At 41.6% G+C, this 25,093-nt stretch overlaps 5 protein-coding genes across 5 annotated transcripts in view; 2 read left to right on the plus strand and 3 right to left on the minus strand.

Annotated features, from left to right (window-relative positions):
- Window positions 1-25,093, plus strand: part of LOC126562538 (ribosome biogenesis regulatory protein homolog) — a 416,320-nt gene that overhangs the window by 94,767 nt on the left and 296,460 nt on the right. The window lies entirely within an intron of this gene.
- The window catches only part of LOC126561880 (ras-interacting protein RIP3-like), a 437,929-nt gene that overhangs the window by 75,703 nt on the left and 337,133 nt on the right, over window positions 1-25,093 (minus strand). The gene's annotated exons all lie outside the window — the stretch shown is intronic.
- LOC126561077 (39S ribosomal protein L9, mitochondrial) overlaps window positions 1-25,093 on the minus strand; it is a 95,271-nt gene that overhangs the window by 1,840 nt on the left and 68,338 nt on the right. The window lies entirely within an intron of this gene.
- On the minus strand, window positions 25-1,648 carry LOC126562169 (lysosomal Pro-X carboxypeptidase). Its single transcript, XM_050218602.1, has 3 exons — window positions 1,501-1,648; window positions 378-1,427; window positions 25-273 (listed from the first exon to the last, which is right to left on the minus strand). Exons 1-3 carry the CDS (start codon window positions 1,641-1,643, stop codon window positions 33-35), a joined length of 1,434 nt encoding a protein of 477 aa, XP_050074559.1. The 5' UTR covers window positions 1,644-1,648; the 3' UTR covers window positions 25-32.
- On the plus strand, window positions 4,130-4,676 carry LOC126561078 (peritrophin-1-like). The gene is made up of 2 exons (XM_050217024.1): window positions 4,130-4,136; window positions 4,219-4,676. The coding sequence occupies exons 1-2, from the start codon at window positions 4,130-4,132 to the stop codon at window positions 4,674-4,676; spliced, it is 465 nt and encodes a 154-aa protein (XP_050072981.1).

Raw genomic sequence — 25,093 nt, forward strand, 5'->3', positions numbered from 1 at the left:
ATGGCAATCGATGGCAATCATGTACATATTTGCTAGTACACCTTATGCTGCTTCCGGTACTCGGTTAGCCATTTTTGTATGTTTTGAACGTGTACGGCACGGGCACGTGTTACCGAGCCCGGATCATTCGCGTTCGATGCACGCAGATCGATATGATGCGCACCTTCGGGAATGAGCACAATCTTGATGTTATCGTTGGACGAACGCAGCACACCACCTCCGGACCAGGGATCCATCAAACCATTGCTAAAGACGATATTGGTGATGCTGGCGCTACAAGAGAATATGGTTAATTTAATCGAAGCTGTATAGGTTAAGTGATCAAATAATACATTTCTGTTAAACTCCCTCTACCTTGCGCGTTTGATGATACTTACTCGAGAAATTCTCCACCGTAGTTAACGAGCGCATTGGCCGGACGCGGATGAATGCCATACTTTTTGAAACATTTCTCTGAGTAGCTTTGAAGATTCCAGGGCTGTGCTGGAAACATATCGTGCACACCGTCCGCACACATCGGCATGACCATCTCCGTACAGGCCTGGAAGTCCCAACCGCTATCACCGATTCCGCTTCCATCGTACGAAGAGTTGATGTTGAGACAGGTGGCCTTACCATCGTAGTTGTAGTAAATCGACAGGGCAGACTGCAAATGATCCAGCAACTCGGCCCCGGTATAATTTTTATCCAGCCGGCCACAAAACTCTCGCACAGGATAGGCCGGCACCGGTGCAAGGAAGTTCGATTCGTACGGATAGTTGATCATCGCCAGATTGCCGTACACATCGGCAAGATAGTCGAAAAACGTTTCCGTTACATCCGTCGCTTTCGTAAGGTTGGTGCAGAATTTAAACTTTTCGTTCAACACCCGCAACCCATCCGCGGTGGTCGAATAGTTTTGCAGCGTGGTCCACGAACGGCGAATGTTGTGTGCACACTCCGCATTGTACGCTACCTGATAGACGGATGTGAGAATTTGGTTGAAAATACCGCACTGTGTCACGCCCTGGAACTGTCGGATTGGGGCGGATGCAGCGATTGCTCCCGCCACCAAATGCGGATACTTGATGCGAATCCAGGCGGCCAGCATACCACCGTACGAACCGCCGAAAGCAATCACCGGTCGGGATCGTTTCGTATCGCTGGGTGGATTTAGCGTACGGAGTACAAAGGCAAAATCTGCCAGCGCTTGTTCCGATGTAAGATAGCCAAGATTCTTCGGCGAATCGAACGAAGCGTTGGCGAAAGGCATCGAGTGGCCGTAGAAGCGATGTTCGATAAAGAGCAGCGATGCCTTCAGCTTTGGTGCCAGCTCCCACATGAAGCCAGTGTTTTGGGCAAAAAGTTCGATGTCACCTTCATTTCCGGCGTAGAACAGTATCGGACTGTTTGGATCATTCTGAGCGTACGTATCGTTGATCAGGTAGCTGAGGTAAGTGAAATGACTCGATTACTCGATCAAAAATTCCATAAAGTAACACATAAAACCCTCATACATACCGCAGCTTAAAGGTAGCTTCGCTTGTGAATGTAAAGTGATCGATTGGGACGTCGATCGTTTTAATCTGATACTCGTAGGAAGCCGCCCCATAATGGATCGTTGATAGCCCCAAGATAAGCACGACCCAGAGCGTAGCGGTCATCTTGTCGGTCCACCGTAGCGAAGTGTGTGTTGTTTCGTCTTTTTGCACTTTTGTGGTTATCTGGAGGACTGGAATTGCGACGTTGGAACGATCAATTAGCAATGGTCACACACAGAATGATCAATTAATCGATCAGAACAATTATGGGGTGTGTGTTTATTTCGAAGCTCAACCACACTGTAGCTCGATTTATATTTTTTCGTAGTTATTTATTCAAAATAGGATCGAAATAGTTTGTAAATGAGTTGAGCCTAACAATTATCACAAACGCTTACCTTAGGACGATCTTTTTTTGCGCAAAAGATATAAACAACCACCCACCGTTGCCGATCGATGCAAGCAGCTGACTGTACAACAACTGCTTGATTGCAAGCGTACAGTAGCGCACAATATTTCTCAACACCAGTAGTGTGACACAAGATCGGGTTTTATGTGGAGCGATCTGAATCGCGCGTCGATTTCAATGAAATTGTCACTTATATTACTTGTACAAAATACGGTAAAGTATGATAAATTAGCTCTAATATTCCTAGAAAACTCAAATATTTAGGCAAAAATCAATGGGTACGGGTTTATTTGCACACTAGTGTCAGCGCCTAATTGACAGATGCGTTCAGACGTACAACGCGAATGCGTCTCGCTCATCTAAAACGCGCGCGCGCATTTTGTTTTCGAGTCTAGTCGACGGCGACCATGTGCACTGGACAAAGGTACAGAGAAATCAATCAGCTCTCATTTTTTCTATTTTTATCTGTATATTTATGACTTAGTATCCATTAAATATTCAATTACTATTTTTATTCGTAAAACACAGTATCAATGGAGGAGTGTCAAACTGATAAGGGCGCTAAGGGAATGAATCAAGTAGAGCGATTACCAATTCACTTTGTATGATGCCGGACTGGCAAACTATAGGCAAAACTGTCTTTTTACACGGCTATCCAACTCAAGTCAAGTAAAACCTAATGTTATAGAGCCAAAACAAATGAATGATCATCATTTTGTAACCGGCTGTTCATACTCATGATGTTCGAACTGTCCATTGAATCGGATTTACCTTTATTTCAGTCCAGGAGTTGCTCAAGTCGACAATCCCACTCCCTTTCATTAGCTTCCTTCGGTGAGGGTCCTTAAACGAGGTTCCTTATATGAGGCAGCGCTAGTTTGCGCTTGTATCAACTTTTCTTCGCACTTGCATTTTTGAGGATCCAACTGATCGATGTTCTAAAAAGTGCTAAATTTGTGTTAGTAAATATAAACACATTACATGTACTACAATGTTGTTTAGTGGTTAGGTGTTAATAAAATGTTGCGTATAAATCCTTCTACATTGCATTGAATGGAGTGTAAAGAAGTCATTATGATGCAGATTAGCAAGTTGATAGAGAATTAGCTTGAATGTTTTACCCATCCACTACACCTGTCCGCTCTATTGCGGCTTGAACTCCTATCGTATGACGCCAATTTGTTACAGCAGAATAATCACTTTATACCAATATGATGTCACCATTGAGTGTGCCTCTCGTTCTCTCTCTCCCTCCCAATTTCATCCATGCCGTCAGAACTGTGGAACGAATTCTTGTGAGGGGTTTGTACTGGAGTGTTTCACCAATTTGGGACCATTGCCAGATCATACAGGGAGTATGTACATTGTCCTCCCCACAGAGGTGTATGCATGGGTGTGTCCAATGGGGAGTCTTTTATAAACGCTGCACAGCCCATAACCATAATCGTAACGATAAACGGCTTGTGTGCCTATCGGAAAACGTCTGTTTTTTAAGTCACTGCTATACAGGGGACACTACCAATCGTTGGAGTTAAAAAGAGAACGAGTGTGATGATTATGATTACACACTAATATGAATATGAATCGTACGGTGGATAATCCACGCTTCACATTCGCTGCAAACGACCGAATGTGACAGATTCTTTCCACCTCCTCTACTGGTGGATGCTTCTGATGAAGACACTTTAAATAAATGGCCAAATTTGCAGTTCGTAAAATCGAATGAGAAATAATTGAGACTGGGACGGAGCAAGAGCAAAACGATAAGACACCCAACATGTTTGTGAAAGAATGTAAAAGGGTCAGTAATGTGCAGTAAATTAGTTCATCACCAAGCTTGCAAATCACTAAACAGGCACGAGCATGGTGCTGAGATTCGTTCTCAACGTTTAAAGTTTTATGGCACTAGAATCGGATTTTGATAGTCGATAAATTGGATGCGTCACACATGTGCAGATTGAATCGGATTTTAATCAACGAGCGCGCCACGGATTGCCAGTGTACTCAGTTTCGAGAGGTGTTTGTATCGGTTAAAATGTAGGCAACATTGACGGTCATCAGCAACGGCCATCCACTTCAGATTATCCGCGCTATCGGGTATGAAGCGCCTCCATAAAAAGGACACACCTGACGGTGCAACAGGTACAGTACGAACAAATCGTTGAAGTAAGACAACTCGCAGCACCCTGATATTGGCATCATGAAAGGTAAAGCTTTCGATAGTTTAGCCGAATTGAGGTAGATTATTTGAACAAGATTTGTTTTTGTGTTGCACATTACACCCAAAAGCTTCTCTAACCGTGTTGCTGCTGGGACTGGTGGGACTGGTTCTGGCGGACGATCGTTGTCCACCAGTAGACGATCCCGATCTGCCACCGGTTCTTCTTGCACATCCAACCGACTGCGATAAGTTTCTGATCTGTAGCCACGGGAAAACGGTTGTAAGCAGATGTCCACCCGGTTTGCACTGGAATGATGCACGTAAGCTGTGTGACTATCCATCGCTAGCCCAGTGCCGTCCGGGCGAGACGGGATCTACGGCGCAGGATTTGCAACCGTCAGCCAACTGTCCCGCGGAGTATGATCCCGATCATATGGTGTACATACCGCACGAAACCGAATGCACCAAGTACTACATCTGTGACCCGTATGGTGTAGAGCTGGAGCAGACCTGTCCGTCCGGGTTGCACTGGAATCCGGAGGTGAATTATTGCGATTTCCCTGAGCTAGCTCAGTGTGAGGAATAGGTCGGCAAAGACATGCCTTGCTAACGGTCCCGGTGTGAAGTGTGTGTGTGTGTGTGTGTGCGCTAACGTGTCAAGTAATTGTAAATAGATTCTGAAGGGAAAAAATCCCCATTCTGCAGTTAATAGGATTGAGGTGTACATTATTCTTCTACGTGTATCGGACACTTGAAACGTTATCAACGCGACATCCGAAGTACCGCACCTAACAGGTTTCGGCTTTGTATGCAATTGACGTCCCGGGAACTGGCAAACGTAAAGAGTTGTTGCGTTCGCTCACTAATGCACATGCAGTTGGAAGCTTAAATGTGTTCCTCAGACAAACAGGAAGATAGTAAAATTTATATTTTTCAGCTCAATACTCGCTCATTCGCTCTGTTTCATCTAACGAGCGAACTCCATCGAGCATCATAAAGCACTGATCGTTTCCCGGCTTCACAGGAGCGGGGACTCTACGGACGGGTTTCTGGAAAGCAAACATAAATTTTATCCTTGAGCCAACTGTTACGATCCAGAGGCACGTTCCTCTCCCCCGGGGTGGTGGCGAAACAGTTTGTCAACTGTCATCAAGAGCACGTGGTCGTCAGCTCACTCGGCTCCGCTCGGTGTAGAAAAGTTTTGATTTGCCGGGTGTGCGCTTTTCGGGCCACATGTATGTATGTGATACAGGTTGGGAAATGCATAAAAATGTTGTTAAAATTGTTGGTATTCGTGGATTTTTGCTTGGAGAAGGTTAATGCTGGTGATGGGAGGGTTTCGGATGGCATTATGATCTCTGTGGAAAGTTTATTTATTCGATTTGTAAAGCTGCATTCTGGTTGCGTTTGTTGGAAGCTGAAAAGCATTTGGTTGTAGAAATAAAATTGGAGAAATTAGAGAAAACTTTTGGCATTGTTTTTTTTTTGTGACTGGAATCGTACCATTTTAATGTCGAGGAGATTTGAAGCTGTTTGGATAGGAATAATTAATGCTCCAGGTGCTGAAGAGGTGGTATACATATGTTGGATTTTCGGAGCATTACCTACCACTTCCAATAAACATTTGAAATCTATTTAAAGTAGGATTTTCAGTATCAGCCCTAAAGTTTGGAGCATCTGCAATAATGATGGAACTGTCAATTGCATTTCTACACAATAGCTTATCATATAAGGATTGGAATTGATTTTTGAATTGATTTTTCATTTACAATTGATATGGTCCAGTTGCACGTGGTTAAGCATGGTTGGTTTTTTAATTGTCTGCTCTTAAGTGCCCTTCACTAGAAGATAAATAATAAACTTGAAAAATACGCAATGGGTGTGATTCATTCATTAAGCTTTCCATTTGAGTAGTTTTCATTAGTTTGTTATACATTCGTAGAATCATGTGCTTTAATCTAGGTTATGCAAACAGTATTTTACCACAAGTATTAGCTCAGTTGTCACGTTTACTCCTTATCGCTCAGTTTGGATAGATTTAGGTGCTCTATAAATTTAACGTTCAGTAGACAGCACGAAGACATAAACTCCTGCCGCAAGAATCGCGTCAGCCTGGAAAAATGGTGCTAGTAAGAAGGTGAAAAAACGCACAATCGTCATGATGGGACACCACGAGATGAATGCATAGTTTTGCGCGCATTAAAGTCCACTTGAGGAAGAAAAAAAATTCCGGACCATCAGTGGAAGTCTTCACACCACCAGGACGACTGGATGACGACGTCGATGGTGTCGGGTAGCTGTGCCTGTTTTTTTTTTTGCGTGTGTTATTTGGTCGATTTTATTATCAAACCGCATGACGTCCAAACATGACTGGAATTAACGAATTGCCAAACTGAACGGAGAAAGAAAGATTCTACGAGCGTGAAAAACACCCCAGCCGGGTGGACGGGTCAGCAATGGCGAACCAAGCAAGAAGAAGCCGTGTGCATTTGCACCACGTTTTGCATACTGTCAGTTACAGTTCATGATTATTGCACCGATTTTTGGTTGCTTTTGGTTTTTGTTTGTGTGCGGGAACATTTTTCCCAACACGAGTGGCCGACGGATGGGAATGGAATGGACCATAAAATGGGTGGATCTGTGTCCGTTCGGTTGCGCGGTGCGGTGGAATAAAATCGAACCAATAGCCGGTTGTAACCGGTGGACCGAGAATGGATCACGTACGTGGTTCTTCGGGGCTGTTGTTGTGCACAGGGGAAAAATTCAGTGCACAGGGAAGGACATAGCGACTTTTTTTTGCTTGATTTAAGTCAGAGAGTGGATAGCTGCGCTAATAGTTGTAGTTTGGTAATGAAAGGCATTTAAAGGTATGTTAGATTGTTATGGAAAAAAGGCAGGATTGGTCAATATGCTGTTATTTTTTTTTCAATATTTCTTCTCTTGAATTTTTCTTCTGTTTCACACTGTGTGACTTTTTTAATCAAAATGTTAGAGGATTTATATATTACAAAAGCAAAAGAAAACGCCAATCGTTGAAAACAGTTCGGATGTGAATTTTAACACATGTTTGCATACCTTTCAGGCGCTATGATAAAAATCGATGTAATTCTTTGGTGATATTCTTCTTGATTCTGATTCTTTGATGTAATTCTTCTTAATTCGGTTTAATTTATAAAGTTGATATTAAAAATGCAATGTTAATTTAAAAGTGATAGTTTTTATTCATTGTAGCTAGCGTATAAAAAAATTAGTTTCCATTTATAAAAAAATAATTGTTTTGTTCGGATTAGGAATTTTACCACGTTTTATTTAAGGAAGACTTTAAAACAAATATTTATTTTCTTTGTGCTTCAAACCTTTGTCCACACACAGCACCACCGTAAATCGCGGACAAAATGATACGATTTTCCATTTTCCAGTGCTAGCGACTTCACAATGTTTACTCACTCTCTCTATCGCCGGCAAAGTGACACACATTACACACGTAGCATAGTTTAAAAAAAGCATAGTAATAAAAGAAGCGAAAACGAACTGAACCATTTCCGGTAACGCGTTTCGGGTGACGAACGCGCTTCTTTTGCCCAAAATCGAATCGGACGTGATAAAGATGGCAAACCGTTCCCTCCTGAACACTCGACGGTGTACAAACATTGACAGCCCTGAAGCATTCTACGTGGTCCAGCATTATGCGATCGAATCAGATTTGTGAAATGTATTTATGGTTTGCCTGTGCGAGAGAGCGAGAGAGAGAGAGAGCAAGCCCTTACGAATCGTCTAACCGAAAAATGGATGCTGTTCGAACCATTGTTTTTGTTCCTTAACCACAAATCTGCATTCAGTTTCTGGTAGTGCGTTACCGGAAACGCCATTACAGTCCCGAAATGCGCCATTTGGTGAAGGGCGCGGTGTGTGTCCTGTTGGTTATAATTTATTGAAATTATAAAATTTATGTTGATGAATTTGACAACCATTATGTTTATTAATTTATTGTCGCACTACGGTACGGTGGTGGTGGTGTGGTGCATACAAAAGTGCATTCCGGCTTTGCACCGGCCGCTCTTTACTTATTTTCTGGGATGGTGTTTTTTTGCGGTTTTATTTAATAACATTCTGACCGGATGGCCATTTTTGGGGTAGTTGTGTTCTTGTAATGGTGCTAGAGTGAGTGAGCTGAAATGCAAGGAATTTGCAGCTATTGTGCATTTTTATTTGAATTTTCACAACCAGGAAAATGTAAATTTGTACAAAAAAATCCTCCACCCGGTAAAGATGCGTTGATATTTTCCCTCCGTTCCGTAGATGAGGCTGCTGGAAAAAACGCTTTGGAAAACGAAAACGATGCCCCTTTTTTGTTTTTGTTTGCTCACGCAGAACGGAGGGGTTTTTCAACAGCAATTATTTGCCGGTTGCCACTATTGGGATGCTGTGTGGGGCCGAGCGATCGATGGACTCTTGAAATTATCATCCGAATAATGTTGACCAGCCGCACGCGAGTCCTGTCCTGTCGGTGACCAACCCAAACTGGTGGTCAATATTTTTTGGCAATATTTTTGGCGAATGGGCTTTTTGTGTGTGATTTTTCTCTTTATTTTTTGTTGCTTCCAAATGGAAAGGAGTGAAAAGGTCAAGCCCTTTGTCGCTGTCGACAGTGAATGTACATTATCGGAATGGAACAGGAAAGGTGTCGCCCGAACATGGGGGATTAATTATTCCTGACATGTGCGATTACTGGCAGGCTTTAAAAAAGGGGACATACAGGGGACATTGTGAAAAGTCAGTTTTTTGGTTCTGTTGCATCAACCGCTACCCGTGTTCTTGTAGCCGTGCCGTTGTGCGTAACGAACTTGAGGTAGAAATTTTAATTTAAGATGAGTGATTTCATTAAAAATGAATGCAACCAAACATGGGGTGAGTGTTAAGTAGATTGACAGCAGTTAACAGCTATTTTTAACTTATATTATCTTACCTTTATTATCGAACGATCGATTGTGACTTAAAACACCCATACTAACGATGCGGAGTTTGAATTTTAAAAATATGTTTTTATTGCTTCATGAGGCTATTAATCACTAGTTTCTTCCGGTACTCGTCTTCGCCCTACTTATGTATATATATATATACTCATATATATGCATGTATAATATTAACTAATGAGTATATAAGAGTAAATATATATGTATAATTTAATATCGTTTAAATGGCGCGTTCTAGATGTTCGTGTTCGTGTCGGAAGTATATATAAATCAATGAAAGAATCGCATTGTGATGGATAATACCGGATAAATCAAGGAAGAACTCATAAGCATACGTTCTTACTATTCTTCTGTAACGTTTTCATTTCTAGCTTCCAATTTTCTAATTCAAGAACGAAAGTGCAACTTTAACACGATTATCTTCTGACGCGCTATTACAGCATACTCGAATAAATTATTTCTCCAATGACTTTCCATTTCCTTTACCAGTGGGCAAAACAAAAAAAGCTAGCGACAGCATCGGGATGTCTTTTTGGGGGTTAGCTTAAGTTTTTTTTCATCCCACGAAATAATGGCATTGGCAAAGAACTAAATATAGCGAAAAAAAAAACACAATCTACAATAAAAAGGACAAATAATGTCCACTGCCCTAGCAAAAAACAGTTGCCTCCTTTCCCACTGTGTGTCCTTGCAAGTGGTTAGAAAGTGGACAGCCATCATCGCGGTCGGCTTAACGGCTATACATTCGTCTAAGAAATTGGGGACATAAAGCTATACCGTGTTCGAGAGCTCAACATTGTTCTCCCGGTCGCCTTTCGCCTGCTTTCTCTCGAGTGTGCTTGGGTGAGTGTATAAGTATTTTTGTGTAAGCTGTTTGTCAAATGATGTTTATCGCTTCGCTTACCATCTTTCTTATACTTTAACCACTAGAAATCGTTCACTCGTTCACCTTTAGATGGGTTTGGTTTTCCCATTCTAGTGTGTTTATATGAATTATGCAACCTAGTTTCACCATTTCCTACCACTAGCTTAGGCTGACTGTGTTTTTTGCTTTCACCTCACATGCGTGTGTGTGTGTTTGTTTTCGTTTAAATTTGATTACTTAGAAGCTTTTTAATTAAAAGCAATTCTACCATGGCGATTTGTGTAATGGTTGCGTTTGCATTAATATTTGCTGCTGCAGAATAAACGCTAAATGTACCTAAATCCTGACAAGCTACGTTACTTCTTCAACTTCGTCACATCTACATACGTACACAATTCTTTATTTCCTTCTTCTTCATTCCTTTCCATCTTGTTGTTTCTTAATGTTACTACCGTTTCTGTTTTATTTGCATACATCATTCGTGTTGTGTTTTTTTGTTGTTTTTTCACTTCTTTTTTATTGCTTATTGCTTTATGTTTTTTTTCCTTCCAAGTTTTCTTTCATAGTTTCTTTTTTGCTTTTGTTTGCTAAAATTTCAATAAAACACCACCGCCCCCAATCACTTTCGGTATAAATGTAAATATTATGAAAAATTATCAAAAAACTTTCTATTTATGTTTTTGTTTTCACTTTTAATACTTTGAAATTTGTTTCTAGCGCGTGCCGCCTGCGCATGTCGGTCCGGTTTACGCTGAACTTGTTCACTACTTATCTAATCTGCTGCTGATCACTAAACCACTACAATTAGCATTGTTTTTTGCTCGCTTTTTTTTCGCCCGTTGCTTTTGTGTCATTTACATACCTATACACAAATATGCACACACATTTGCTTCCAACTTTGCTGCTGTTTGTCGGTGATTAGCAAGAAAATGTTGCTGCCTCGATTTCCCGCCCCTCCCCTTGGAGATTCTTCTAATGACCAATGTTGTAGCTATGCTTGTGGTCAGCTTCGAGTTCTGTTTTTGTGTAAATATATAAATCAGTGCATGCGGTGTGGAATCGTATGTTTCTGGTTTTTAATCTAAACTGCAGCAACTGGTAAGAGCAAGAGACTAGGGAAGAGCAGAAGAGTAAGACTACTAAAGAATGGTGTGTGTGTGTGTGTGTGTGTTGAAGAAACGATCTTTTAAAGATCCTTCTAGAAGTAAATGCAATCGCTACGCTACGCCAATCAAGCCCATGGCATGCATGGTATTTTGCTAGTTGACTCGAGATGAAAAAAGACGCTAAGCGATAGTTTAATTATTGCATTTCTGCTGCCATGCCACGGTCTGCTATTCGAGCTCTCTAATTCTAGCGGAACAGTTACACTACGAATTGTGTGTGTTTTGTTTTGCTTTATATCAAATTGGTCTTTTTTTGTTTTTGGTTGTTGTAATATTGTTTGATTTTCTGTTGACGCCCCAAAGGTGTTCTAAAACCGAATTCACCCTCTTTCTTCATACTCTTCACATACTTGCCATGCAAAATTTCGTCCGTTAAATGCTTTCACGCGTTTCGATCATTGTATTGCTTTCGTATTTTTTGTATGCTTGTGTGTCTTGTAAGATCAACCCCTGACGTTGGAAGAAGATAGCTTAATATACGTCCTTACCAACGGAGCATTCATTTTGAACGGAAATCGTTCCTACAGAGTTTCTACTTATTAATTGGGTACAGAGCTTAATAGATAAATGTTTCGCTCGCATATACTGCCGGCCTGGACGAATTTACCCATTTCGATCGTTGTGCTAGTGTGTGTGTGTGTTTTCATATTAAGTATATGTTCATCGTTGTTTGACGTCTCTATTTCTTTTTCTTGTACGTTTTTCAACCCTTTCTAGCAGCGAAGAAAAACTTTCATGTTTCTAAAGCTAAAGGACAAACGTTTTGCATATATTTTAATTATTTATCTTTTTCTTCCTTTACCTCATTACCTCACACTTTTAGTATTGCTTTTTTGTTAAGTGTCTATTGCTCATTGTTGCAGGTTTTTGTTTCCTTTCTTTAAACTTCTAACCAGTGTGTATCCGTATGTCGCTAGAGTAATGGTTTAAAGAGGTTATAAGTGCTTAAGTACCTAACATGAGTATCGTTGACCAACGAAAGTCGGGAAACAAGGCGTAAAGGAGCACCCGCCTAGTAGCGGTTATAGAGTAGTAGTAGACCGTACGTATTTGATTTTCTCTGCCACCTCGAAGAATTGTCCGTTTGGTTTTATTTTATACTGTAGCTGCTGTTATTGATTAATCGATTAGCATGATTAGTGGTAAAATTAGTATTTAATTTGTTCAAGATCGAGCTAAGATTGAATTTTAGATTCACTAGTTGCTATCGTTTTGCTGTTTGCTAATGCTATCGTGTCTATCGTTGTGTTGGAAACGTTACCAGAACTGACCGGATGTCACGCTCGGTGGAATAGTAAATATAGAGTATAGAGTATCTGGAAAGAGAGTATAGGTATCGTCTACGTTTGTCTTTTGCAGTTTGAATAAGAGCATAAAATGCAGCGAACCTTATAGGATCGGTGCTTAATTTGATTCGTTTGTTTTACTAGTCTTTTGCATTGCTTGAGAAAAGTGTGTGGAGTTTTCTAGGAAAAAAATATTCAATTTTTAAGAGCAAATATATGTAATTTAAGGAGCTCCATAAGTTGTTTCACAAGGGTAGATCATTGCTTAGTGATGGAAGTAAATAAATATGTTCTTAAAAGAAGTAAAAAACCGTCACAAACTCTTCTAATTTAGTACGCTAGCCCGCTAGTCAAATCTACTTTCTGCTCTCCTTAAATAAACTTTTCCAGTTTCCTTTCCTAATGCCTGTTCTGGACTGTAAAGAGGAAGCATTCGTTACAAGTCGCAAACGGTTATCATGATTGACGGATCTGGCCGCTCGTGCATTAACTTTTCGTTTTCCCTTTTTGGGAAGAAGTTTTTCTGTGTAATGATGTATTTATCTCATTGCCAAGTCGCCCGCATGTATGCAATTCGTGGCACATCTAACACGAGTAAGGTGCCTGCAGAGAGAAGCCTAAACTGATGAACTGCATGTAATTTGCGTTACATAATGAATCACGGTGAACAGCAGGGCGCCACCCCTTGCGACCAAGGCCGAACGATTGGCCGAAAGTAGTTTGCTAAGTAGTGCTGCAAGCAAAAAACACCCGGACGGTGCAAGTTGGTTTTGCAATTAATGGAAGGAAGGAGTGTATGGGAAATGGGTTTGGTAGCGAGTACTTGGCAGAATTTGGTAACCCATCATGCATCATCGCACCCGCTGTGTAGGGCAAAACCCAACCGTAAGCTTGTAGCTGTAGCTCCCAAGGAAAATTTCTAATTTGCACTCCAAACTTGAAACTGCTGTCGAAAAGTTGCACCATAGTCTGGAAGTGCCGTAGCCGGTGCTGCTGCTGTTATTGTTTGACTTGGTACTTTAAGTTTAAATGTTTCTTGTTGTGTACTGTTGTTGTAGCTGGTTTGTCTTCCTTTTGGAGGAGATTTTGCTGTTGATATTCGGTTTCGACACGACAAGCTTCTGGGTGCTTCATCAAATGTGAGTTTCGACTGAAGGCTGCAAAAATGCCCTTCCTGCATTCGAGCGCAAACATCAGGAGACATGCAATTGCAACACAGTCATGCACCATCCCCTGTGTGAAGTGCTTCGTCAGCGCTGAGAAATCAAAGGTTGGTACCGGTTGTAAGCAGTGCAACATCATCGTACGCTGCTTGCTTATCGGAGATAAATGTAAACTTCATCAAAAAGAGAGAAGATAGAACTTAGTGGAAGAAGGAAAATTGCAGCTTGTAGAAGAACAATTAGGAAAAAAAAAACACATGAAGCTTTTCACGAGAAAAAGTCTCTTTTTTCCTCAACGGAATCTGTTTTGTTTCTGGACGTAAAGTGTAAAATAATGCGCACATTGCTGACGTGGAAGTGAAAATCTTAATGTTCTTATGCATACATAGGATAATGGAGAAAACGAAAAGCAGCTGGAAAAGAAAAGTTTTGCTTGCGTTTGCGTTTGGTGCCAAACTTTACTTAGCCCAACTCCCTCACTCCGCTGTCGAACTGTGTGGAAATAGCGCAAACTTGCATTTGATACCCCGGGGAGGCACTGCATTAAGGATTCCTTTCCTGTGTTGCATATCACATTTCTCAAAGCACATCATTCAACGTTCGTTACTTGTCATTGTTGCAGAAGAAACATACTGAATGGTTGAAATTTGTATTATTCGTTGTTTAATTTGACTTAAGACGTATGCTTGAAGATTTCCCCACTTCCCCATAAATCATCCACTAATCTCAGCAGGTTGCAAGCATGTATTGACGTTTCATAGAGTGATACTAATTGAGTAGTGAGATAGTTCAGACGCGAACGTGTCGAACACCCTAGTCCTATCGCTACGGTTTACAATGGACCAAAACCAATGGCTTCGTTAGAGTAGGATTAATATTAAGAGTTTTTTTTTTTCTGGGAGAAAAAAATAGAACGTATTGTCCGTTATGATATGTTGCGTACATGGATGAGATGGCATTTCTGTGCTCCGTTCATCTTCTGCATTACTATCTTAAGCTTAGCGGCATTTCCTACCAGCATTAGTCACTAATCGAAGCGTAACGCGCTAATTGAACCGGTATAATAATAGGCTTTTGTTTTGTTTTATTATGTGTTCTTCAAGGTTTGCTTATTTGAGTACTGTGACTAAAATTTGGAGTACATTTGAATTCTTTTGATGATTTGCAGCTGTAAGCTGAAGCTTTTTTTTTGGAATACCGCATCTTAGTAGATCGTACAATGGGTGAGATGTGTGATACGACAAATTTCCGCTAGAGGACGCACTTTAAAGGGATTTGATCGTTATTATAATTACTCAAGGATTTCTACTCAACCAAATTGCGCTAACTAATTGTGTAAAAAGAATATTTTCTATAAATTAAGACATTTAGGCAGTTTTATGTGTCTCCCCAGTAGCTTACAATAAAATTTGTTTTTTTGTCAGGAAAAGATTTTCATTTACAAAGAGGCATTGGTTCAATGGTTCTCAAAGCGATAAATATAAAACTGAAATTAATTTGACGCGCAGTACGAAGAGAGCTTCGCTAGAAATGGCATGAACTTGCTGCTGGTGCCACCCGGTCGTTCGTAACGTGCGTAAGTCTTCGGCATAGTGTAAAGCATAGTTAACTGTTACTTAAACACCAGTGTCTGTCCGATTGTTGGAATTACCCATGCAAATTCGCCCCTTGTTCCAGCGAAGTAAGCACACCATAACATACTGCTTTATTCTTCAAATAAAGTTAAAACTCCCCCCTCATTTTAATTCTACTACTGCGGACAAGCGTTAAGCCGTCGTAATTATCACACGGCCGAACAGTTGTAACCTGTCGGTCGCAGCCAGTTTTCTAATTAAATTTAAAAGAAACAATAATTTTTGTTTTCTCATTAAATTACTGTCCAGGCTCGGGAGGGTGACGTACCTTGTAAGCTGTTCAGCGTTTTTGATTAGATCACTGGAACGGCACTACAGTTCACCCAGTTCCAGGCAGTCCGTACGGGGACATAAGGAATAAGGTCAAAGGTGCAACAACGTAGTGTTCTCCACTCAAATTGTCGTCCTTTCTGTCGCCCTCGATGAATCCTCCCAGGGTGCGGAGGTTGGGAAGCACAGCGCAACAACTTTCATGTGAAGAACATCTCTAACGTACGGTGGAGACTGCTTGTTTAAAGTGTGCTTGGCTAGAAACAACAAGTGCCGCTTCATCGAGTTGTGCTGCCATCGCCATATACACTGTTGCGCATACAGCGCCATCTATCGTATTATGGTAAACGGTTCGCCCGACGATGTCAGGATGGGAATGGCTGGTGAGATGGCACCGCTTTCTAAATCTGTTTCGCAACCCACCACAGGCCATGCTCGACCTTGGGGAAGCGTCGTTCGCTTATGCAACTATTTAGCCACGCTAGATTAGTTCCACGGGACACGGTTGGAATGTTTGTGGGGTAGAAATTATTCGCCCTACTGTCAAACCTGTTCTGTTCTGTCTAGTGTGCGACAGGTTTTCACACATTTTGAAGCGGCCAAGCTGCCAGTGCTTGTTGGCAGAGTTTTTGAAAGGCTCTGTTCGCTTCATTCTGTCGAGCTTTGGCCCGGAGACTTGGGGGTGCATCCTTCGTTTCGGGCTACCGGACCGAAACTAATTCCGAAACGTCTCGGCGCTGAAGCGAGCCTAGCGAAAGTTTTCCCATCCTCTTCTGTGAAACTGTCACACGTGCACTAAGCTGTTGAAGAAGAAAGGCAAATGAGCCAAAGTTTTATGCCACCTAAGCGGACTATGCGCTTCCACCAGCACGGGATGAGTATTTCAATTGTTTTGTTTGAGATTTGATTTAGTTGAAGATACATTTAACTCTTACTATTTCAGTGTGAGACTAAGATTAAGAAGAAAAAAAGACATTCGTTTTAAAACAATAAGTTGTATTTTCCTTTCACTACTTTTTACCTAAAAGCATTTCCATTTTCAGCGAAGGTAACCATGTACGACTGGATCTTGCTAACAGACAGGTTAAGGCGAACATTTCGACAGACACAAGAAAAACTAAGTCTGTTCCTACGCCATTCCCTAAACTGAGATAGTTTTTCTTTATCGCCAACTCTCCAAATGTAGCTGTCCATTGTTATCCTCATTTCCATCAGCAAAACCGTCACCACAACAATGGTGGCTACTGTGTAGTGTGCGAGATTTGAGCGGCTTTGTCTTCTTTTTTTAGTTCTCGTTGCCTTAGTTCTTATCATATTCGTCAGTACGGTCTGTGCCACCACTTTGGTGGAGCACTGCGTGTGCGTCTTCCGCAGATTTCGATGTGAGTCCTGATTTTTGCCCAGCAGCAAGAAGAATCCCTATCCCAAAGAGAAACAATAACCCCCTTAAAGAAGCTACTTCGGTGCAGTTGCAGGTGCCGGGAAATGTTCGGAAACAGCGTGGTGTGGTACAGCATCGGCAGTGGCACTTGCTCCCCAGCTGACGCTCGAAGCGGTACCGACGTGCGCTTGCTTTCTCACCACTTTTCTACCAACAGAGGCAAGTTCTAGCAAGCGGGAAATTGAAAATCGAGCGTTTCTTTCCCAGAACTCTTTTGTTCTGCCGGTCTGGTCTGGCCGGTCTTACTGTTTCTCGCTCTCGTTCTCTCTTGCGTCTGGGACGAGTATTCGGAGACTCTTTATCTCTCCTGGTTGCAATTGGAAATAGAATCATTTCTTTTGTTCATTATAAAATCGCAATTTTCCTCTGGGTAATGTTGCTCTCGGTTGTCCCGTTTCCCCGCTTGCTGAATGGGTTTGAAATTATGTAATTATTTTTAATTGAATTTAAAGAAAAAGCATTCGTTGCATCATTGGACTAGGCTGGGAAAGTGATAGGGCGGCGGGTGGAACGATTCGCTTCACTTCATCCATGAATGTTCTTAAGTGAACAAGCGACCAAGCGAGAGAGAAGAGGAGACACTTCGAACGAATTGGCATGAAAAGTGCCACAGAGAGTCTGGTTGTTTAGACAAAAAAAAAAAATGACCCCAAGCGATTCACTTTCTGGTGACAATGTTTTGGGAGGAAAAGGCAACGGAATTTGGACTGCTCTTTCTCTACCGTGGAGCTTCGTCAACAAATACTGCGCGTATCAACTGTGAGTGAGCGCCGATTCGAGGTGGTAAACGAACCATAACCCATTCCGTGGCCATGGTCCGTTTAAACGGGAGCTTTGGTGCAATTTTTGTTTGCACTTTGGGCTTCCACTATCGTTACGCCGGGAACAACTGAGTAGCAAATGCCACACGGCCCGTCCGGCTGCTGGGAGTGGATGATAAAATGAAAACAACACCACTTCCAGACGAAACGCGAACTTTTACTGACCGAAAACCGCACGGCCGGGCTGCGCTCGGGGTTTGTTTTTTGGAATTGCCCTCCCGAGGCGAAGTACCATGAATTTTAATGACTTTTACAACCTTGGATCCGCTGGAGCGAGCATTAATCGAACTTTTTTTTGTTTTGCTTTTGTTTGGTGCGTAAAGCGCACGGTGTACGGTTTTGATTTTTCGTTCCAGTGTCCTGCTGGACGTTTGTATATTCGGCTGCGTTCCGTGTCGGATGCGAGTGGGGGGAGCAGTAACGCTTAGTGGCAGATTAAAAGTAAGTCCCAGATGTAAATGAACTATTCGTGATGTGAGAATAATGGTTTCGTATTTTTGAGTAACTTCTAAAGAAATTGTACATTTACTGTCAATGAGATTTTTATTGGTAAAAGTTTTTTCTTTAACTTTTGAATCCATTTGTCCAACAACGCTTGATCGGTGTTTTGATCAGAAAGTCCTGCTATCTATAGCTAGAAAGTCAAAGATTCGATCTGTTCAGCCAACTAACAGAGGTAAAGCTACATCTTGGACGGCTATATAATAACAAAAAACGTCTGAAAAAAATAAAATTTGTATTAGGCAATTTGCTCTTGCTGTGTATTCATGGAAAATAATTATTAAAATCAACTAACTGCATCCCAAGCAAAAGAACCAGTTTTCATAGCAAATAAGGAATCAATTGCATTCTCTGCTAGACGTTACGACTCCACTTCCAACCGATTCGATCCTTATCGTAAGTTCCATTTCCGATCAGATCGTATTCAGATGCTTCAAAGCGGTAAAAGGCGACGCACAAAAAACACGACAAAAAGCGTACAAACAATCAATAACCATAAAACAGTGTACACTTGCAGCAAGGCTAGCAGGGACATAAGGACATCGTATCCCATCGCATACCGGCGCCAGAGGTAAGTACGCGACTTTACACCCATGCAACCACTTTACGGTCGCTGGAGTGTGTTAATGCTGGTGTCTTGAACCGCGACCGGACCGGACTGGACCGGTGCGTTAAATCCGTTCGGCAATAAAAAAAAGTCATATTCCAGCCGTTTTTACCGTCCCGCGTCATCTCATCCATTACGATGACTTTACGGAAGGGGGAGGGGTAGTACGAAAAATAAAAACACTTTCCCGAAGGCATCATTCTGGTGGTGGTTCGGTGCAAAAGTGCAAAGTCGGTTCGAGTGACTTACGATACTTCAACTGGGTCCTTGTAATGCTGCATCCCGGTGCTTGAAGGTGTTCTTGTTTGCCGGTAGACTTGGATCCGCTTAGCAGTGCCGCTGTCCGTGGTCAATGGTGGATAATAAAATTCAACAAGCTGAACAGTGCGGCACAGGCCACGCTTACGACCGTTGTCATGGGTCGTACGAATATTGGAGAAGTTTGCAGCCGATGTGGAGCATATTAAATCGTTCCAAATGGTCTTCGAATGGGGTGTAAAATGGGATGCTTGCTAAAGAGAGGAGGCTGCTTTTATTTTGTTTTGAGAATACGCTTTGACCTCGTCCATTGGTTGGGCTTTACCGCTGTCTGAAGAAGAATGGTTCGATAATCGCACTACTGGCTGCGAACAGCTACACAAGCTTTTTCACTTGCGAATAGTTATTCAGAGTACCAAGTCGCACTTCACCCAGTCCAGCGCGTCTATCGACAAGCCTTGCGAGCGCGTTCTAGTGGGTTGCTTCTAGGAATTCCAAATGGAACCGAGCAGCAGCAAGTCCCCCAAGCTAGGTGCTTATTGATTCGTCGTGTGTGCGCGAAGTGTGGAATAGCAGTAGAATCAGAACTAGCAACAGAATCAATTTACTAAAGCTTCGATCGTTGGTACGCTCGATGAGTTGTATCGGTGCACACTACTAGAAGACCCACACTGGACCACATCATCATCATCATGGACGTACGCTCTGACCACGATGACCACGGTTACAGGGTGAAAAACCGCAAAGCAAAGCGAAGTTATAAATTCGATCGGAAATTGAATTCAGTTTAGATAATATTTTAGATAAAATGATGATTGAATTTTGAACCAGAACCAAAGCGCTGGATGGATGATACGAGCGGCCATTTTGTCGGTCCCACCATATTAAGGGGTCTCTAGCATTTTTAACAGCGAAACGCTGATGTGGTGGCTGCTTTCTACCACCGCATGGAACAAACGGGTGTGTCACTGCCATTCACTGCCGATACGGAATGCACACTATCGGTCGCAATCGCAGCTTCAACCAAGCAAGTTGTCAATTGCAGACACCGGAATAATGGCCGCTGGCAAAGATGGAGAGAGATGAACCAAACACACACACACACACATATAAAAAAACACAAAAATGACACGAAAAGAAAAATGTTCATCCATTTTTCATTCGTTTTTCATGAGCGGGTGGTGCAGTACAGTGCGTCACACCAGCAACCAGGACCGGCGAATGGATGGGTTAAAATTTATTCTTATCGCCTTATTTCGGAATCGGCCCAATCCTCTGGCGGCTCGGATATCACGATTATACGGCAGGTCACGGTCGTTCGGTGTCGGTGTCACACGCACGCACATGTCGCACGCCCCAATCGTGATCATTGATTATGGAAGGTTTGGCCCTTTTTTCTTTGCTGTTGTTGCTGCTGGTTGGTGGTGGGCACCACCGTATAGCAGAGTTTTCTAAAAATCTCATCCCATTAGTGGGACATAATTTTCAGTTGGATGGCATGCCGTTTTTTGTTCTAGCTTCAACGAAGTGTTGAGCAAGTTCTCATGGGTTTGTAACGACTGAGATTGATTTCGGTACGGCCCCTGGAGCGTCTTTTTTTTCGACACAGAATTGCTATAGAGATATAGTTTGATATAGTAAGGGATGATCGAACCGAGCCGGGTAAGTGAATTGACTCCCATTTCTGCTCCGGCAATCAATCGTGTCCTGCCGAACCGAGTCCGGATGCGATGGAAGTTAATCTTATCGGTCAGGCGATAATGGGTGTGATACAAAAATTTATCATCTGCCAGTGACACCGTGTCGGATCTGTTCTGGTAAAAGAGATCCTGATTGCATTTTATTCCGACTGCCGGAGGTGTGTGTGTGTGTCTGTTAAGCTTTCATGTACTGTATGGACAGTTTTGTTATGAGTACGCAGTAATAAAGCAAGAAAACTTGAAGTTAAGCCCGGTTAGGGATGTTCAGGCACTCGCAAACACCTTTCGAGCAAAGTGTGATTTAATTAATGGACGACCAGCTACTTACATTACGCACTACTTGTACAAAGCAACCGGAGCGGGTGGTACCAATTTATCGCATGTGTTGCGTGTGCGGTTGCAATTACAGGTTCGGTTGTAGTGAATCATTTGTCATTACCGCTCGGTGCTATGGGTGCAAAAGTGCACCGTTTGCCGGAATTTGTGGAGCGTTTGTCCACGGGGACTACACGGTCGCATAGTCGCTAGAATCTCCGGAAGGAAGTCGGGAAATGGAGTGTGATTGAATTAAAATACACTCACCGTCTGTCCCGAGTCTCGCAGTTGACGAGCGGAATTTCGAAAACGCAACAACGGGCTCATTAGCTATCATGGCCGTGGTGCTGTGTGGTCATGCATTGGGGAGAAAGGGGCTTCAGAAGCAGAACAATTGTAAATTTGTGGCTATTTGCGTGAAGTGAGAGAGAAAAACAGAGACAGGGAACGCTGACTGACGTTCGTTGTGCTAATTGATCGAAGCTTTGTGTTCACATTCTGGGTCATATTTAGGGGCAAAAATAGTTGTAAAGAGAAATATTAGATGGTTATAAAAATTTAAAAAAGATGCCTGTTTTTTTAAAACACTTCTTTTGTCAAATCCTGCCTAAGCAGGATAAAACATGTGCTGGTAAAAGAACGTAATAGCAAATGAATATTATGAGAACACAACGCCTGAAAGTATGCAAAAGAGTAATTTGAGTATGCAACAGGTTTGAAGGTAACTCAAGGGACTTAACCTTAATTTTAAGAATAAATTATTTTTTTTTTTCATTCACGTTAACCATTACGGCGGTATCTTAACGATGGAAAAATTAAATGTGTGGTGTTTTCAAATACAAATAATTTAAATCAGAAGCGAATAATTTAATTTAAAATAGCAAATGCTAAATAAAAACTCACCAATTGCACGATCACCGATGTGGAATTTGTGTTGTTTCGAAGAACCTTAGGAATACTCAAACGTGGTAAATCAAACCTTTCACCCAAACATCATAAAACAAATACGTCCAGCTGCTGCTTGGCGGGCGTTCGTGACGTCTATTGCTTGCTCATTTGGTTGTCCCTCTTAGATGCTAGGCATAATAAGTACAGCTACTTATTGCGATTTGATGGTGGAATGATCTACAACTTAAATCCTAGCACGACTAGCACTCACAAAATCACTGCTAGCTTCCTGCCTGCTGCAAAGCGTCCTCCTTTTACTGCTCGCTTCCAGCATTAAAGCGCAATATGCACAACTGTGCAGGCAAATCTAGTGCCGTTGTTTGTTTGTTTTTTTTTTTTTTTGCATTTTGCTTAATAGTGTAAAACATTCCCACCCAACGGTGCATTTGGTGTTTGCAGGACTTTTTTTTTTCTGTGTGGAATTTCGAGCTACGGCCCCACACGTTGCAAGTGTGTTGTTGTATTTTTAATTTTGATTTTGGATGGTCCAGCGTACCTCCTGTACACGGGTGCTTGTACAGCCACACTAACAGCACAACTGCCAGCCGTAATGGACTTTGCGCTGCATTTTTCAGCTGTTTTGTTTCGTTCGTTGCTTGATTGGTTTACTTAGGTATTGCTTATACATTTCATTCATTGTGTGTGCTTTGTTGTGTTTTATACCATTTTTGCTTCTAGATTGCTTTCAAATTGTATTGTTTTTTTCGCCAGTACTTATTTTTAAACTTCTTTAGATGTACTTAACTCATCCGTTTAACACTATTCTACGCTTGCTAGCTTACATAATATATTGCTTACTTAAAATAAGTGTATATATAATTTCATCGCATCTGTATATCGGGTTTTGCAGAATTTTGCTCTTATATCTTGTTTTGATCACTCTGGTTTGCATGTTTGCGTTACTGTTCTTATTATCCTTATCGTTAATGTGGCTGCTTATAACACTACGCATTACTGAATTGTATTGCACTCGCTCTAGATTCTAAATCTATCGTTTTTTTTGCTTTGTGTCGTTTATGGCAAGAAGTAGAAATAGAGCTGTAATAGTTAGGAAAAAAGTTAAATTTCATTTTACTAACCGAAGCACTCGACAATTTTGAATAACAATCTAACGGGCGGTTACAGTTCAAGCCGTTCATAATTTCTGGTTTTATATAATATCGAAAAACGTAAAGCCAGCACCCCGGCTAAACCAGATGCAGCCTAGTGCAGCACGCGTGCCTACGTTCTAAATGCGCTAAATAAATCTATAGTCTAAGGTTGTTTCTTTTTGTTGTCTTAATGTGTTTTGCTTTCTCTAGTAGAAAAGTTCACCAAAAACGCTACCTTATGGAAGAATGTGTGTTTCTGTCCCACCCGTTCGCACGGGGACACCAATTGATGCCAGAAATTGATAGTAGATAGTAGTTTGTTTTCATTTAACAACCATTTTGTTTCAGCCACCGCTGTGTATTGCTTTTCAATCAAATTTTGTATGTTGGTTTTGCTGTGTGCGGCAAAAAAGGGATCTTGATGACGTTTCCTTTCTGTGTTGCTGTGTTCCGTTTGCCCCCGTCTGCCCAACACTTGTCATTTACACTATATTGCTCTGAAATCGAATCACCATTTTGCTATTTCTTCATTGCTACTTCCACATTTAGCTACCGTCGTTTTGTTTTTCCTTTTTTCCACTTTACGATCTGTCATTTAGACAATAGCTGTTCGTTAGTTTATTAGTTCTTGTTTTGTTTTCTCTTGCTATGCAATGTTACCATCACTGTACCAACCGTGTGGTAAGGTATGGGTTTGTAAAACGAACCGAAATAATTTCTATAAAATAATTGACATTTGCGATAGCAAAACTTAATGGTTACGCGACTTTTGCTTCTTTTTTTTGTTTTTTAGCCGTTCAAATTTTTGCCTTGTGGTCAGTTTTGACGTGTGCTTTAACATTATTGCTCCTCGTGATTTGTACTTTGAGGCGAACAGCGGGAGACGACGTCGATGAAGCAGTGCTCAGTTAAGTCAGGGTGATGTCTGTTTTTTTTTTTTGGGTGAAGTTTTAGACCGTTTTTGTTACGTAAAAAAGGGTTTAAAAAAAGCAAAACAAACGATTGATTGAAATGGTGAAAGAGCACCTAAGGGTCCGCCGTTCGGGTGGTAATGAAGATTGATAATGATTTTACCGCTGGAAGGTTTTGACGAAGATACGCGCAGTCCTGATAGTTACTGCTTTATAGGCTGGAGCACAACATGCTCACCGGAAGCAAATGGAAATGATAGCGTTTTGAGTGAGCTGTGTCTGTGTGTGTGTGTGTGTTTGTGTGAGTTTTTTTTCTCTCTCGTATCCTGGTTGTGATGCCTTTAACCTTGTCGATCGTTTCGTCCCTAGAGACTGTACCATAACCAACACGATCTGAGCGTATGATATTTTGCGAAACCTGGAGTGTATTTTGATCGTTCGTTTCGCTCTAAAATGGAACGATTTTTTTCTGTTAGGGTACGTTGATGGTTTTTTTTTTCTCATTGGAACCTTTCGGCCAACTGTTTGACGTAAAGTAGCGAAGATTGATGGAAAGTGTCATTACGGAGCTGGAAGTTGAAGAGTGGTTCCGTGGATCGTGTTTTTTTTTGTTGTTGTCGCGTCATTTTTCCGACCCAGGGCTACATGTTATGAATTTTTATGTAGCTGCTTGATGATTTGACCATCGCAGCAGAATCGCTGGCCATGCGATTTATTGTTTTGAAATAAACACATTTCTTTGTCGTTCATTTTCTTATGGTATGAAATACGGTATCAATTTCACGTGGAGATATATCTGTGGCATGAAGTAGATGGAATAGCTCAGATATACTGACTGACCACATACAAAAATTGTCACCTTTTTAAAATCGTTCCTTGCCCAACCGGTGAAATAAGTGAAGACCACACTATCTCAAGTGTAGCAAAGACAAATCGCACCACCAAATGACGCAACCTCAATCCGCGGTACCGCGGAAAACAAATTCCGGTTGTCATTTGCCGGCCGAGAAGTCATCAATTTCCAATAACGCAATTTTTCAAACGAAATTGACT

Source organism: Anopheles maculipalpis, chromosome 3RL (assembly GCF_943734695.1).
Source record: "Anopheles maculipalpis chromosome 3RL, idAnoMacuDA_375_x, whole genome shotgun sequence".
Classification (NCBI taxonomy): domain Eukaryota; kingdom Metazoa; phylum Arthropoda; class Insecta; order Diptera; family Culicidae; genus Anopheles; species Anopheles maculipalpis.